Here is a 17,540-nt window from a genome sequence, read left to right as displayed (position 1 = left end):
GTGGTAGTTTACGAATGTTTACTGCGCCTCCATGTGGTCAAAATGTTGAAATACAACAACAAAGTTTTCTTAATTACACCAATCTCAGTAATATCCGTTTGGGCAATTTCACATTTCATGAATGATATTGGTGGTGCGTTGCCGTGTCAAGAACTTTGTTTTAAATTCAGTCTTTGCTTTAATCCAAAAATCTATAAAAAGTTGATAAAACAGTCCCACTCTCTCAAACTTTAGCAAAGATCTGCAGCACTCAGAGATTTCAAAGATCCTGATCTGCGCCACAATGAAAATATTACATCTAATGCTAAAAAAATTATACTAATCAGGTTAAAAGACACTATATCTTTATAAGATATTTTTATCTCTATCAGATCAGATAACCAAAATTTGGAGACAACATTTTAAACCATTTTAAATGAAATTTATCCAGTTAATGATTTTATTACACTGAGATTTAAAGAACAGGTAAATCGCTGTATTTTTGTAACAGTGAGTCAGAAAAATTCAGTGTAAAACAATACAGTCCTTTTGGATTGGTTGCAGGCCAGAATAGAAAAGCAGAAATTTACTCAACAATCCATCCATCCATCTTCATCCGCTTTATCCGGGGCTGGGTCGCGGGGGCAGCAGCCTAAGCAGAGAAGCCCAGACCTCCCTCTCCCCAGCCACCACCTCCAGCTTATCCAGGGGAACACCAAGGCGTTCCCAGGCCAGCCGAGAGATATAATCTCTCCAGCGTGTCCTGGGTCTGCCCCGGGGCCTCCTCCCGGTGGGACATGCCCAGAACACCTCACCCAGGAGGCGCCCAGGAGGCATCCTTGTCAGATGCCCGAACCACCTCAGCTGGCTCCTTTCGATGTGGAGGAGCAGCTTCTCTACTCTGAGCCCCTCCCGGATGGCCGAACTTCTCACCCTATCTCTAAGGGAGAGGCCAGCCACCCTTCGGAGGAAGCTCATTTCCGCCGCTTGTATCCGCGATCTCGTTCTTTCGGTCACTACCCACAGCTCGTGGCCATAGGTGAGGGTAGGGACGTAGATCGACCGGTAAATTGAGAGCTTTGCTTTTACACTCAGCTCCCTCTTCACCACGACGGACCGGTGCAGCCTCCGCATCACTGCAGCTGCAGCACCAATCCGTCTGTCGATCTCCGGCTCCCTTCTCCCATCGCTCGCAAACAAGACCCCGAGATACTTGAACTCCTCCACTTGGGGCAGGAACTCATCCCCGACCCGGGAGTGGGCACTCCACCCTTTTCCGGCTGAGAACCATGGCCTCAGATTTGGAGGTGCTGATCCTCATTCCCGCTGCTTCACACTCAGCTGCGAACCGTTCCAGTGCGAGCTGGAGGCCTTCACCCGATGAAGCCAACAGAACCACATCATCCGCAAAAAGCAGAGATGAGATTCTGAGGCCACCGAAGTGAAAACCCTCCGCCACTTGGCTGCGCCTAGAAACCCTGTCCATAAAAATTCTGAACAGAATCAGAATCAGAATCAGAAAGGGTTTTATTGCCAAATGTTGAGCAGGTTTACAACATTAGGAAATTGCTGCGGTACTTAGTGCAAACATACTGTCATATAACGCTTAAATAGACATAAAAATAAAAATAAGAATTAAAAGTGCTAAGTAGATAGATATATACATGAGTGCATGTGGTGATCAGTGCCAAACATGGAATGATGCAGTGAACACAGCGTAGGGTCATGTGTTAGTGGTGGGAACAGTCATACGGTTATTGTTCATGAGTCCAACAGCAGAGGGGAAGAAACTGTTCTTATGGCGAGAGGTTCTGGTACGAATGGACCGGAGCCTCCTGCCTGAGGGGAGCAGGTCAAACAGACTGTGTCCAGGGTGAGAAGGGTCAGCTGAGATCCGAGCTGCACGCCCCAGTGTCCTGGAGGTGTACAGGTCCTGCAGAGATGGGAGTCTGCAGCCAATCACCTTCTCAGCAGAGCGCACAACACGCTGCAGTCTCTGTTTGTCCCTGATAGTGGCTCCAGCGTACCACACGGTGATGGATGAGGTGAGGATGGACTCGATGATTGCAGTGTAGAATTGCATCATCGTCCGTGTTGGCAGGTTGAATTTCTTCAGCTGCCTCAGGAAGTACATCCTCTGCTGGGCTTTCTTAATGACGGAGGTGATGGTGGGCTCCCACTTCAGGTCCTGGGTGATGGTGGTACCCAGGAAGCGGAATGAGTCCACAGAGGTGATGAGGGTGTCAGTCAGGATGATGGGGGGGGAGTGGGGCTGTGTGCTTCCTGAAGTCCACAATAATCTCCACTGTCTTCTGGGCATTCAGCACCAGGTTGTTGTAGCTGCACCAGGACACCAGACGTTCAACCTCCCTCCTGTAGGCAGACTCATCCCCGTCCGAGATGAGTCCAATAACAGGCTAACGTACAGGCTAACAGTCTAAAGAACAGAATCGGTGACAAAGGGCAGCCCTGGCGGAGCCCATCACCCACCGGGAACGAGTCCAACTTATTGCCGGCAATGCGAACCAAGCTCTTGCAACGGTTGTATAGGGATTGAATGGCCCGTAGTAATGGGCCAGACACCCCATACTCCCGCAGCACCTCCCACCTCCCTCCAAGTCCACAAAACACATGTAGACTGGTTGGGCAAACTCCCATGCACCCTCAAGTATCCTTGAGAGGATAAAGAGCTGGTCCAGTGTTCCGCGACCAGGACGAAAACCGCATTGTTCCTCTTGTATCCGAGGTTCGACTAGCGGATGAACTCTCCTTTCCAGCACCCTGGCATAGACTTTCCCAGGGAGGCTGAGGAGTGTGATCCCCCTGTAGTTGGAACACACCCTCCGGTCCCCCTTCTTAAAGATGGGGACCACCACCCCGGTCTGCCAGTCCAGGGGTACTGCCCCTGATCTCCACGCAACATTGTAGAGGCGTGTCAACCAGGACAGCCCTACAAAGTCCAGAGCCTTCAGGAACTCGGGGCGGACCTCATCAACATCAGGGGCTCTCCCACCAAGGAGTTGTTTAACTGCCTCAGTGACCTCGCCTTCAGAAATTGGTGGGTCATTCCCCTCATCCCCAGACTCTGCTTCCTCCTCGGAAGATGTGTCAGTGGGATTAAGGAGGTCCTCGAAGTATTCCTTCCACCGCCTGACAATTTTCTCAGTCGAAGTCAGCAGCGCTCCGCCAGCACTATACACAGTGCAGGTAGAGCACCGCTTTCCCCTCCTGAGACGCCTGACGGTTTGCCAGAATCTCTTCGAGGCAGTCTGAAAGTCTTTTTCTATGGCCTCTCCGAACTCCTCCCACACCCGAGTTTTTGCTTCAGCCACTGCCCGAGCTGCATTCCGCTTGGCCTGTCGATACCTGTCGGCTGCCTCCGGAGTCCCACAGGCTAACCAAGCCCGATAGGACTCCTTCTTCAGCCTGGTGGCTCCCTTCACCTCTGGTGTCCACCATTTGGTTCGGGGATTACCACCACGGCAGGCACCAACCACCTTGCGGCCACAGCTCAATGCAGCAGCTTCAGCAATGGAGACGCTGAACATGGTCCATTCGGACTCAATGTCCCCAGTCTCCCTCGGAATGCTGTTGAAGCTCTGCCGGAGGTGTGCATTGAAGATCTCGCGGACTGGGGCCTCTGCTAGACGTTCCCAGCACACCCTCACTACGTGTTTAGGTGCACCGGGTCTGTCCAGCGTCCTCCCCCGCCACCTGATCCAACTCACCACCAGGTGGTGATCAGTTGACAGCTCAGCCCCTCTCTTTACCTGAGTGTCCAGAACATATGGTCGCAGGTCTGGTGATACGATTACAAAATCGATCATCGACCTACGGCCTAGAGCGTCCTGGTGCAACGTGCACTTATGGACACTCTTATGTTCGAACAAGGTGTTCGTTATGGCCAAACTGTGATTTGCACAGAAGTCCAATAACAAAACACCGCTCGGGTTCAGATCAGGGAGGCCGTTCCTCCCAATCACGCCCCTCCAGGTCTCGCTGTCGTTACCCACGTGAGCATTGAAGTCTCCCAGCAGGACAACAGAGTCTCCAGGTGGAGCACCTTCCAGCACCCCACCAGGAACTCTAAGAAGGCTGGGTACTCTGAACTGCCACTCGGCGCATAAGCGCAGATGACAGTCAGGACCCGTTCCCCGACCCTAAGGCGCAGGGAACAAACCCTCTCATCCACCGGGAAAAACCCCAACGTACCGGCAACAAGCCGAGGGGATATTAGAATACCCACCCCAGCCCGCCGCCTCTCACCAGGGGCAACTCCAGACTGAGACAGAGTCCAGCCCCTCTCCAGGAGACTGGTTCCAGAGCCCAAGCCATGCGTAGAGGTGAGCCCAACTATATCTAGCCGGTACCTCTCAACCTCACGCACTAAGTCAGGCTCCTTCCCCACCAGAGAGGTGACATTCCATGTCCCAATTGCCAGTCTTGGCAGCTGGGGATCAGTCCGCCAGGGCCTCCGCTCCTGGCCGCCGCTGGGCACACAATGCACCCGACCCCTATGGCGCCTCCTGCGGGTGGTGGGCCTGCGGGAGGATGGGCCCATGTCCCCTTTTCGGGCTGTGCCCGGCCGGGCCCCATGGACTAAGGCCCGGCCACCAGACGCTCACCCTCGGGCACCCTCCCCGGGCCTGGCTCCAGGGCGGGGCCCCGGTAACCCTATTTTTTTTTTTCTTCATAAGGGTCTTCTGAATCGCTCTTTGTCTGGTCCCTCACCCAGGACCAATTTGCCATGGGAGACCCTAACAGGGGGCAAAAGCGCCCAGACAACATAGCCCCTGGGATCCCTGGGAACACAATAAGGTAGCGATTCACGGAGATTCTCCGTGAATTGAACTTAACAATGTAATTTTAATTGGAAAATATTTCATTCACAAATGCAGATTCTGGACGAATGATCTAAAGCTGTTTAGTAAGTCTCTGAAAGCAGTTCAAAATGGATCAGTCTATAAATTACTCTCATTACTTAGTAATTTAAATTTAATATGTGTGTGTGCCTTTTTTCTTTTTTCTCTGTCCTTTTTGTATAATTTTTATTTATTGACATATTTATTTTTCATATTTATATTTATGGATCATTGTATTTGGTCAGCCTGTGTTGTTGTTACAATATGTTCAATACAGCTTTTTGCCTGGCAAAAAAGAAATCAAGTATCCATCCATAAATTTAAAGTTTATGCTGGACTTGGAATCAGTTTCGTTATGTTTTTCCAGAAGCGTTTAGCAGCACCTGCAGTCTTCCTCGGCCGGCAGTCTTTGCTCTGTCATCTGTGCAAACTGAAGGAGAAGTGATAATACCTGTAAGTAAGCTGCTGGTTGTTTCTCACTGTGGATGAAACTTTTAATGTTAGGCAGGCTCCAGATGGAGGCCCAGAGGTACCAAACCCCCACTTTCTCTCCTCATTCTCATTTCTTTTTTAAGTGGTAACTGCTCCAAGATCCTTTTAGAAAAATCTAAATAAATAAGGTTTGTATTTTGTTTTGTAGCTCCTGTCACTTGTTTCCAGTAATGATGCCCAGTTATCATCTTCTTGAATTAGCTGTGTCTCGTTACCCTGATGTTTCCTGTATCGCTGAATACTGCTCACTGCTCTTGTTAAACTCTGAGAACCTTGTTCTTGAAAATAGGTACCAACGCACTTCTATTCCATTTCTCAGTCATCCTCTTCAGAGCACGCCTTCGCCTCTCCGGGCTCTTTTCCAGCTGTTCCCTACTCTCATTGTGTTAAACAATCTGATCAAAAGGTCCACTGCCCTCTCTCCTAGACATCTCCTTCGCAGGTATGTCATCTGGACCATCTTCCTTTCCACTCTTTGTCCTCATCATAGCTGCCCTCATTTCCTCCCTACGAATCATCAGCTCTTCCTGATTCACTCTTTCCACCATCCATCCTCCACTCTCTCTCTCATTTTCTTCATTCATTACTTCTCAAAGTACTCATTTTGAGTGTTCCATCTCTCACTTCCATCTCTGCCCTTAATCACCCTAACCTGTTGCACATCCTTTCCAGTTTGATATCTCTGCCTAGCCAGTTGATACAAGTTCTTTTCTCATGCCTTAGTATCCGACCTCCTATAAAATTCACTATCGGCCTTTTCCTTTGCTTTTGCCAGTCTGTTAGCACTGTTTTGATATACTCAGATGTTAATTTTGTGTTTAAAATCATTCAATAAGGAATCAAACCTGATTGACTGAAACAAAAATGATTCTGAGAAATCAGTGGTGTGAGCATTTTTAACCCTTTATTATACTGATTCATATACTTTCATCAATAATGGGATAATCTAGTTGAACGATAGGTGTGTATGGAGGTTTTACAATTTGTATAAATTTCATGGTCAGGTGAGGGTGAGGACTATGTACAGTTATGTCCAAAGAATTTGGGGAAGCAACATATTTTGTGATTTTGTCTCTGTCCACACCACAGTGGATTTAAAATAAAATTACAAACAAACAAAAAACAAGATGTGATTGAGGCACAGACTTTCAGCTTTAATTCAAAGAGTTTAACAAGAGCACTGCATTAGCTGTTTTTTTTTTTGTTTTGTTTTTTTTAACAGGAACTGGCTATTTGGTGTAGCAAGCACAAGAGTTCCATAACAATACAAGGCTACTTTTGGCACAACACTGAAACAACAGAGTATAACTTTTTGTTTTGAATTAAAAAGCAAAACAAAAAACTGTCTTTATTGTTTCGTATGAGGGAAAAGTCATCTTTGTAGGTAACTGTGACATTTTATATAAAAAAATTAAATCAACTGGATGTATCAGGTACAATAATCAAAATAAAGTGAATAGAATTAATAAATTATGCTATTTAATAAATAAATAAATACATAAATAATACCGTTACTTTAAAATAAAAGATTGGGAGCTGATTTCCACACCTCCTCGCGCTGTGTGAGCGACGTGCTCACGTCACGGTCGTGCGTCGCTGTGGAGGAATGTGCGGAAAGTTGTGTTCACTTTTCTCCGTGCGCTGTTCGTCGAAGGGAGAAAGAAAAACTACAAACAGAAGCAGAAGTCCAGGAAAAGTTTCGTAGAGTTCGGACGTGAGGAGCTGGTGAGTGTCCGGGCTGCAGGGCGGGAAGTGTCGGGCTGAAAGCGCATCTGTGCGGGGTTTTTGTCGGAGCGGAGCGGCTGCAAAGTTGAAGTCAGTTTGGGAAAATGGAGGCGGTGAGGTGGTGAAGAAGGCGCTGTCCGGGGCTGATCAGGACCATGGCTAACACTCTAACACATCGACCCACACTTTCCCCACATTTCCCCGGCTGCCAGCTGCAGATTCGCCGCTGGAAAACAGCTGGAAAAGCTCCTGTAACACTTTAGACCGACTCCGAAGTGCCGCAGTAAAATGTCGCTGTTTGATTCGACTTGTGCGCTTCCGCAAACGAAGTTTGGTGAAACTCCGTAAGGATCTGAAATGGTGGCTGTAAATTACAACGGCAGCTTTACAGCTACCATTTTTTACACGAGTAAAATATAATCTCATGGGTTCAAGTTAAAAGTGATTTAATCAAACGTCTCAGGAAAAAAAAATCGTGAGTGAGATTTTTTTTTCTACAGAAAATAGTTCCTGATGTTGTTAGTCCCCAGACATCCTAAATCTGGGCAGATTATTGGACTTTCACTTTTTAATCCTTCACTTAAAACCTCCTTCTTTTGTCCACTCTGACCTTATTTATCTTGATCCAAATCAGCTGAAGAAGTTTACTTCCACCACTGCTAATTCGATGTCGACAGATTTATGGAGGTATTTGTGTTTTTATGTGGCAGAGTTTTAGGTTTTTGTCACTTCTGTTTTTCCACCATAAATTCGGCTTATTTTCTGCTGAATAACTTTGACCTTTAGTTGGTGAGATGTGGGGTTTAAGTAGCTGCCAGGCGGCCTCCTTCCCCGCGGGATGGTCCTCTAAACTTGGTGTTTTTCCAGAGGGACTTCTGTGTGGCGCTGTCGACTGAGCCGTGGTGCTGCTTTCAAAATGGCCGACAAAGCGATGTAGTGAAAGTTTTCAGTTGTTATTTCAGCGTCTTTACTGCAGGATGTTTATTCTGAGAGGAAGGAAAATTACCCTGTAATGACTTCCTCTTTTTTTATAATAGGCAAATTCATCTCCCGGGAGGCTCATTGATTAGTAATAAGCGCTAATATTTAAAATTGGTAAATTAAAAAGACCTAAGCCGCAAGTGACCAAGCTATTTAAGCGACTAACATGACCAACGAATCGCTTTTTTTTTTTACTATGAAAATTATTTTAAACAAAATAAAATAAAATGAAGTCCCATTTTTTTTATTTTTAAAATAAGTTAAAAACACACACATTGTATCAGTAAAATGTATCATACAGTCCAAGTATTACAAATATTTTTAAAAAGTTTTAGTAATACTAGGAAAAGAATACATTTTTTAAAAGTTAAGACAAACACTGTTTCTATGACACATTTTATTCCACGTAGGAGTACGCTGTGCATATGCAATGCGTAAATTGTGAGTAAGAAAAATTTACACACAAGCCAGTGATTTATCAGTAATTTTATACCTGACTGTGTTCGTACTCTACCCTCAAACTTAGATGTAACAGCAGGAGAACAAATAGTGGCCCTTTTCTTAGGAAAAATCACAAGTCTTTAAATAGAAAACTGCTGCTAATAACAATAATAAAACTATTGTCGTTATTATTGCCCTTTGGTCATCATCCACAGTTTGCAAAAATCCCCCAAACAAACCATAATGTCTCAGTCATCCAGGTCATGTTAGCCTAAGAAGCTTTAGAAGAAGGCAACTGGACTTATTTAAATTTCTTGAAAACGTTTCACGTCTCATCCAAGAGGTTTCTTTAGTTCTAAAGCCAAAGTGGAAGTGATCAAGTGGAACCTCGCTTTCCCCCCCCCCCCTTTTTCTTGCCTTAGCGATGCAGGTTTCTCTCTTAAAACATCGTCACCACTTCCGCTTCAACTGGAGGTAAACTAGAGGAGTAATAGAGAAGTAGTGGCAGTATGCAGATTGCACAAGCCGGTTGGTTCAGAATGAGTCTGATTTAGTAACATACGAAAACAAGCCGGTCCACATGTTTTGTAGATTATTTTTTTGCACAGGGTAGGAACGGTTCCACTCAAATATTCAGAAATGAGGGCCATGAGCTTGTGTTGATTTGCAGATTTGCATTTATCTGTAATTATGGATATTATTAAGTAGATTGCGCTCAAATCCTTATATGAGAAAAACTGTTATCTGTGGTCCGTCTTAGGCAGGGAGGATTTAGAACGCTTCATGTTCAGTGTTACACATAAGTTAAAGGAAAAAATAACCAGAAACATATATGTGGTTATGATTCAGAGATCGCAGTTATTAAAAATATTCCTCCCGTGTCGTTGTCCCTGCAGCTTTCCGTGTGTCTAGGTGAAGCGCTGAACTCCACATGGCAGTTCAGCCTGTGTTCTCGCTCGATATGTTCCCCGTGGGTGTTCCTCTGATGGAGGATGGGCAGAATCTCAGCGACATGCCCAGGAACACGCTACCCGCCCCTCAGTTGGTGATGCTGGCAAACGTGGCAGCGGTGACAGCCGCGGAGAGCGGCGGTGGCTGTGATGGTGAGAAGGAGATGATGGAGCTGAAGACCGTGGGAGGCAGCTACTCGGACAGCGAGGACGAGAGTGTGATCAGGTGAGGAAGTGAGAACGAGTCCGACCTCGGCTTGACCCCCATATTAACCAAGGGAAACTTTAACCAAACATTGAAACTATTTTTTAACTCATGGGTTGTTTGCTATTCCTGGAAACATCCAGCCGTTTCTATATTTGCCATTAAGAGAAAAAACCTTCAGCGACAGCTCCTCTGAATGGCAGAAATCATAATCACACTTTTTTTCTGTTGAGATTGCGTTTGGTCCAACATGATTACACACACAGGGTTCCCGCGGGTCATTAAAAAGTCTGGATTTAAAATGAAGGAAGCTAAGATCTATAAATGTTTTATGTTTCCCTGTGAAGTTGCAAAAGGCGTTACATATTCCAGTTAAGGACAGCCCGTGAAGCTCCCATGTGCGCCCAGTTCAGAAGCGAGTTATCTGCCTTTTTTGCTGTCATGAAGAATGAGTTGTTGCTTTTGTAGTCATTTTCCCTTTCCAGCAGCACTTAGTGTGGGTAGTTTGATTTGATTTCAGCTTAGCTGTGAGTGCGTATTGTGAGGAATTCCCTTGTTTGTGCAAAGGATGCCCACAGCAGGCAAAATATTTTAAAGCATGCTCTAGATTTTCTGATTGAGATATTACTGATAATAAAAGAAAGACCTGCTCTATAGAACCTGATAGTAATATTGCAGATACCTGTTTCATCTGGCCACTAACTCACCTGTGTGTGCGATCAGGTATGGCTACGAGAACCAGAATCAGAGAGATGCCGGTATTGAGAAGTATCCCGAGACTCTGGGCCCAGGTATCCGTGCTGTGGTTGTTGGAAACAGGACAGAGGAGAATGAGAACGAGGATGAGGAAGACAAAGCTGAAGATCTGTCCTGCCCGCCTCAGCCCCGCTCCTCCTCCGCCACCACCACTAAAACACCACCTCCCCAGGGTGCCAAACGCAAAGAGGCCCCGCCTGCTGTGACGGAGAGCACGAAGAAGAAGAAACCGTTCCACTGCAAACCATGTCACTTCCAGGCGGAAAATGAGCAGGAGTTTGTGGATCATCTAAGCACCCACAGTATCAGCAAGATGATGGTGGTGAACCGGGTGGAGGGGAGGAGCAAGACCAAGGCAAAGGAGGCGGAAGCACCCGAGGCCCCGGCAGGTGGTGAGGCCGAGAGCGGCGGGGAGGTGGCAGCCAATGCAGATGACATCAAAGGGCTGATCAGGTGTGAGCGCTGCGGCTACAACACCAACCGATACGACCACTACATTGCCCACCTGAAACACCACAACAAGGAGGGTGAAGACCACAGGTAAGACCTGCACTTGTGCACTGACACACACACTTTGCCTCCATATACCAGCATTTTGCAGGAAAATTAATGACCGGTTGTTTTACCGACCTGAGTAACGAGTGTGTGCTGCCGCTGTGTCTCTGCAGGGTGTTTAAGTGTACTCTGTGTCCATACACCACCGTCAGTCAGTACCACTGGAGGAAACATCTAAGGAATCACTTCCCCAGCAAACTGCACACCTGCAGCCAGTGCTCCTACTTCTCTGACCGCAAGAGCAACTATATCCAACACATTCGGACTCACACTGGTACGACGACCCTCTGCGTTTCTGTCTTTTGCCTGTCTGAAGTCTTTTAGGCACTAAAAGTGTCTGTATGTAGGTGGTCGTGGGACCTCAGTGTTATTTTCTGTCTATTTCAGGTGTTCGCCCATTCCAGTGTCCATACTGCGACTACTCAAGCTCACAGAAGACCCACCTGACCCGACACATGAGGACTCACTCAGGTAAAACTAACTGTAGAGGCTAATAAATCAGTTGGAGAGTTGAATAGTAAACTGTTAAATCAGTTGTACAACACTGCTCGATGTTTCTCTTAGCCAGCCAGAGTGAGTGGTTTGCTCTCTTTGTTTGGCACTTGTTCCAGGATTAAGCAGATGGCGTAAAGACCCGGGCAGTTTGTCAGGGCAGTAGTAGTAGTAGTTTCTTGTCCCTTGAAAGCAGGATTTGTCCCATATTTATAAAATACTCCCGAGTTTGACACCCTTGGTCTAGATTCTGAAATGTACCTTTCTTACTTATCTAGCTCATAGTTGAATATTCAAGACCCGAGAGTAAAATTGTTAAAGTATTAGTATTACAGAAGTTGTAGTGCTCACACTGCTGTACTTTAGTAGATGTAGCATGGTGATATTAGTGATATATGATAGGACTAAGTAGAATTAATATCACTGATGTTTTCGCTCTGTTTTTGTTCCTCTGACTCACTCTGAACATTTCTGTTTGTGTTGCTCTCACTGAAGCTGTCGCTGTTGGACTAACATGGTAACAGCAGAACTATATGCTACCACCTCCTGTGTTGTGTTGTGTTGCTCTGTGGGGCATTCACACCGAAGAGCAGATGAATCTGAAAACATATCAGCGGGGTCAGAAAACGGCCTCTGATTAAGTGGTTTCAGTTTTATCTGCTCTTCTGTGATCCTCAAACTCCTGCATGAACGATCCTGTTTCAGTTGTTTGGCTTCCATCGAATACACAAATAAACCTGAATGATTTGAAAGTAATAATTTTGCAGATTTTACTAAACAAGATACAATTTATAGATTTGCTGAGAAAAGGTTAAATAAAAACTCCACCTATAAAAAGCAAAAAGCACATTAACAGCAATTTGACCAATCTCCACGTAACCAAATTCTGTGAGGAGGGTAGGATGGTAAAGTTTTGTTGGTTTGGTCAGCAGTAATTGCCCTCCCTCACACCGTTGGATAAATGTTTGGTCTATGGGCTCCAGCTGGAGACCGTTCAACTTCAGCAGTGATGATCTTTGGCCTGAAAGGTGGCCACTTTAAACCGAAGTTGATGTTTGGAAGCTAGTTTGCTCGATTTCACCATGGAGCTCATTCAAAAAACAGCAGCCACAATGGGAAGTTGTCCACAGGTGCACAAGGAGATTACTTTGAACTAGAGATGAGTCAGACTTATGCATGGTGTGTTTTTTGTTCTTTATGGTTAAGAAAGGGACCTCAGGGTTGTGAATACAGACATATAGCAGTTACAGACAAACATAAGGAATCAGTCTACTGTCGTATATAGATCCTCAAGTATCAGACTCACCTGCTGCATGAAGCTTTTCTATATCCTACTGCCTTCACTGCAAGGGTGTAACACCTCACTTTCTTGTGTGCAGGTGAGCGTCCTTTCAAGTGCGAGAGCTGTACCTACCTGGCAGCCAACCAACACGAGGTGACTCGACATGCTCGACAGGTCCACAATGGCCCCAAACCTCTTTCCTGCCCCTACTGTGAGTACAAGACCGCTGATCGCAGCAACTACAAGAAGCATGTTGAACTCCACCTCAATCCTCGGCAGTTTCTCTGTCCCCTCTGCAAGTATGCTGCCTCCAAGAAATGCAACCTGCAGTATCACATCAAGTCTAGGCACTCTGGCTGCAATGTTGCCCTGGATGTTTCCAAAGTCAAGCTGCGAGTCAAGAAACCAGGTCCCGAGAGTGCAGAGGAAAAGTCAGACTCTGGAGCAAATAAGCTTGATGATTCATCCAGCATTGAGGAAGACCTGGACATGGACAACGGGGAGGAGGAGTCGAGTCCTATCAATCTGTCAATCAGAAAGAACACTCGGCCCAGCACTGGCCAATCGGTACAGACCGAAACACCTGGCAAGGTTCAGAAGAAATCAACCATCACATCTGAGAAACTGCCAAAAGCGAAGGACAAAGTGGAACCAGAGAAAAAGATCACAAGACAGAAGAAGGTCGAGAAGGTCACTGAGAGTCCGGTGGAGAATGCATCTGTTAAAGAAATCCAGATGGAGACAGAAAGTTTAGAGAACAAAGTGAAGAGACGAGCCAAGAAGCTTGCAACAGAGAAAGTAGCTGTTCAGAACCAAGCAGAAGCACGCATAACCCAGAAAGACCCAGCAGAGAGAGAGAAATCTGACCAACAAAGACCAGAGGAGGCAAGATCAGCCAGGCAGAAGCTGGACAAAGAGGAACAAAAAGGGATGCCTGAGAAAGAGAAAGAAAATCAGAAGAATGACAGCAAAAATGCCAGCAAAGCCAGAAAGTCTGGAACAAAGAAGTCTGAGAAGACTGCAGAGCACGTCAAACAAGCTCCACAGAAACACAAGTGCCCAGAGAAAGGTCAGAAGGAAAAGGTAGTCAAGGAAAAGGCATTAAAGAGGAGAGCTGTGGAGGCTTTAGATCTTTCCAGCAAGCCCTGCACTCCATCCAAGACCAGGAGGGTGAAAGCCTCAGCTGTGGAGGATGTTCAGTCTAAACCTGCCTCACAAAACACCAGCAAGGTAACTGAGTCCAGTCTGACAGCACACAAGTCCAATGGGGCAATACCAGCAAAGCAGAAGAAGACGAGGAGCTCCAACAAGAAAGCCCCCACCCCTCAGCCTGCTGTGGAGCCAGCAGAGGGTCGAGCAACTTCAATCAACAGTCCATGCTCAGAGGCTCAGAAAGTTTCTCCTCATCTGGACAACTCAAAGGAAACCGCTCACAGCGACCCAACAGAACACAGCCCTGCAGCAAGAACCACCGCAAGTACACATGCTCCACCAGAGCCAGAAAAGACTCCAAACAAACACTCTGAGAAGACGGACATTTCACCCACCTGCAGCTCCGGTGAGGACACGCCTTCTCCTGCTGAAGAACAACCTGCGCCAACATTCCTAAAACCCAAGTCACCACCTTCTCTGGTGCTCCCTGGGCAGCGAAGCAAACCCACCGAGCCCGAGGATGACGAGGGCATCCACAGCAGCCACGAAGGAGGGAGTGACATCAGCGACAGCGCCTCCGAGGGCAGCGACGACTCCGGCCTCAATGGCAACGGCGCCGGGTCGACTAAGATGCCCAATGACCCAGAAACACCCACTGATGAGATCCCAACTCCTACTGAGCTAAAGAGTCACATGTGCATCTTTTGCGACCGCACGTTCCCCCTGGAGGTGGAGTATCGGCGCCACTTGAACCGCCACCTGGTGAACGTCTACTACATGGACAGCAGTTCCCAGAAATGAGGAGCTGTATCCAGCACACTGTGCATCTTTAGGACCCGTCTCTGCTTTAAAGTGCAGACACTCCAGTTGTGTGAAATAAGACTGCACAAACGTATAAACTGAACAAATGTCTCATCATTTGGTGTCCGAGCACCAACTCTTTAAATTTAGCAGCTGATTCTATTCAGTTATCACCAGATTTGCTCTTGTTTTGCTGATTTGAAGACGTCCAGGATTCTGGAAGGTCTTCCAGAATCCGCCTCCTCCTGTGGAGTCCTGGAAGAGGCGTCGGGGGCTATGTTAGGTGCTCAGACCCTTTTGAACTTTTACATGCTGGTCTGGTCTGTAGGGTCAGTTTGAGCCGACACACTGGCATGTACATATGCTTTTCTCTCTCTCAGATCATGTCCACCTCAACTCTGCTGTTGCACATACAATGAATTTTAACATCATATCAATTTTCATGACCTCCACAGAACATCTGGAGACCTTTTTGAAACCTGTCAGTGTCGTGAAGTCTCCATGTAGGAAAAAAAAGAAAGATTTTCTAGTGTAAAAGTGGAATTTTTTCCCATTTTTTTTTTTTAAAGAAAAAACATTCAGTGCCTTTGACAATCAGCTGTTGAAATGTTGCGCTTTTCTTCTCATTTGTTTTTATATTTGTCGTCTGAAGGTTCAAGTCTGCAGAAAAATGCTTTTCTCCTTTGGTGTGTTCAAACAAAACCTGAAGCAGAGTCGCTGGAATGTTTTTGGACCTTTTCACAATCACATATATTAATAGCCAGTGGGATGACTGCTTCTTAATAAACCTCACCAATACCTGGAGTCATGTAACATTCAAATGAAGCCCTAAGATTACTCTCCTTATCATTTAGCAACTGGCTTTTCCTCCATTTCTGGCTTGAAGAGAATGGACAGTCTGCAGGAAAATCGACACAGCTCAAAGCAAATCTGTTGAATTTGCGTTCAGTTCTTCACAACCTTTTCCAAACTTTGTTTGTAATCACGCTGCACTTAAACTTCACTTTGCATTTGGTCTGAATATGCCATTTTTGTGTTAGGGACTAGTGTTAGGGCTACTTTATGGAAAAGATTGATTAAAACCAAACTAAATAGTAAGTCTACTTAAAATAACCAGATTTTTGAAAGGATGAAAACCTGCTCACACAATTATTTTGTGCTTCCACAAAAAAAGTGTGTGTGTGTGTTGAGCAGGCTTCAAACCACATAGCACCTGAGCCCCACGCCTTCAGGATCAAACACTTTAAGTGTCTCACCGTTTCCTGTGGTGGCCTCTCACTATTGTGACCACTGATGTTCTTGCATCTGTGCATTAGCAGCTATTTGAGTTTGCTCAAATGTGTCTAACTGGAATAGCTGAATTCCGGATACTTTTCACCAGACTGTGCAAATTTGTCAGCACAGGCCATATTATAGAGGCGCCAACAGGAAGATGAATTTTATTCTCAAAATTCCTTTTTTCCCTTAGTGTGGCCCTGGTACCAGTTTGTGAATGCTTTGATTAAAGATCTGGTTATTACACCAGCTGTAGTAAAACATTAAATTCCATTAATGGTTAGGGGTTGGGGGGTTATTTTTCATTACAGTTTCAGTGCGATATTCCCTTTAGTGGAGACGCCAAAGTGTTTTCTTTCCGACTGTACAGAGTGATCGTCATCCGAGGACTGTTATTATTACAGAGGCTTATTACTATCAAATGAAAACGACATCATGCGTATGAGTTACTGCTTGTAAAGGTTTGTGTCAGCAGCAGCTTGTGTAGTTTCTGTAACTTAACGATAAGGATGGTGTTATTTGATCTTTTCTGTAATTAAGCTCATTGGGGCTCATCGAGTCTTCCAGAGCAAGCACTGCCCTCAGTGCTTGCTCTCAGGCATCTCTAAGCCTAACTGAACTGTGACAGAAAGGTGAAAATGATATTTTTAAAGAAAGGAACAAAATTTATTTGGGGCTGCGTTCAGAGGACACTACATTTACGTGAGCCAAAAAGTCCGTCCAGTCGGTCCCGAAACAGCTTTTGTTGCTAATTCACACTGCGATCAGAAGGTTCTTCCTGCTTCTACAGACTTTGTATTTTAGTTTCCGTCTTGAAGCCTCAACTTGAGCACTTTGGCCTCCACCATGCCCCATGTACAGCTGAATATCAGAGTAACTGAGTGATGAAAATGATCAGATAATATTACACCAACTTTATCGTTTACAAAGGTTTGCAGCCTGTTTAACAAGATGAAACGTCTTCTCCTGTCAGGAGGTTTAAATCAAATTAGAAATGTTTGTCTAACTGTCTGATGTTATTGTGAGCAGCTTGAGTGCGCTCTTCAGCTAAAAACTAACCGATTAAAGCTTTAATCTGTAACGTACTTTCTTCTGCTTTTTTGTAAATAAAGATTTCCAAACACTATCAGCAACTTCAGCATCTGTCTGCCCGTTTTTAATAAAGTTGGAACACATTCAGAATTAACCGGAGCTCGGAGTCTATTAAAAGCCTCATTAGTCCTTAAAATCAGACATCAAAGAAAATCTGGTGTGACTTTAAATATTTACAACATTTTAAAATATCACACATGGATGTGTTTTTGCACAGAATGGAATCAAAGCATCACGACCAGCTAACACCAAAACTCCCCAGTTTTCCAGATTTTTGTGAATACGAGTTTAAATAGTAAAAAGATTTAATGTGAGGGTATTTCCACCTAGACCTCTGATTTTACACCTTACATTTAAAACAAATTAAATTTTATTTATATAGTGCCAAATCACAACAACAAGCATAAAGACCCTGCAATAATAGCGAGATAACCCCAACAATCAAATGACCCCTTATGAGCAAGCACTTGGTGACAGTGGAAAGGAAAAACTCCCCTTTA

At 45.5% G+C, this 17,540-nt stretch overlaps 1 protein-coding gene across 1 annotated transcript; it reads left to right on the top strand.

Moving 5' to 3' along the window:
• Positions 1-6,912: 6,912 nt before the first annotated feature.
• Positions 6,913-17,086, top strand: rest (RE1-silencing transcription factor). Its single transcript, XM_084953622.1, has 6 exons — positions 6,913-7,058; positions 9,377-9,656; positions 10,359-10,931; positions 11,060-11,220; positions 11,334-11,417; positions 12,818-17,086. The coding sequence occupies exons 2-6, from the start codon at positions 9,412-9,414 to the stop codon at positions 14,671-14,673; spliced, it is 2,919 nt and encodes a 972-aa protein (XP_084809748.1). The 5' UTR covers positions 6,913-7,058; positions 9,377-9,411; the 3' UTR covers positions 14,674-17,086.
• Positions 17,087-17,540: the final 454 nt, after the last annotated feature.

Source organism: Perissodus microlepis, chromosome 2 (genome assembly GCF_051167445.1).
Source record: "Perissodus microlepis isolate ML-2025 ecotype Zambia chromosome 2, ASM5116744v1, whole genome shotgun sequence".
Lineage (NCBI taxonomy): Eukaryota > Metazoa > Chordata > Actinopteri > Cichliformes > Cichlidae > Perissodus > Perissodus microlepis.
Note: the sequence above shows the minus strand (reverse complement) of the source record. Positions and strands in the feature narration are given on the sequence as shown.

What these genes read in the sequence shown, in the direction of transcription:
- rest (XM_084953622.1), top strand. Translation starts at nt 9,412, where the DNA reads ATGGCAGTTCAGCCTGTGTTCTCGCTCGATATGTTCCCCGTGGGTGTT. An exon ending in AAGGAGGGTGAAGACCACAG is followed by an intron (nt 10,932 to 11,059) that starts GTAAGACCTGCA and finishes GTGTCTCTGCAG; the next exon opens with GGTGTTTAAGTGTACTCTGT. An exon ending in ACACATGAGGACTCACTCAG is followed by an intron (nt 11,418 to 12,817) that starts GTAAAACTAACT and finishes TCTTGTGTGCAG; the next exon opens with GTGAGCGTCCTTTCAAGTGC.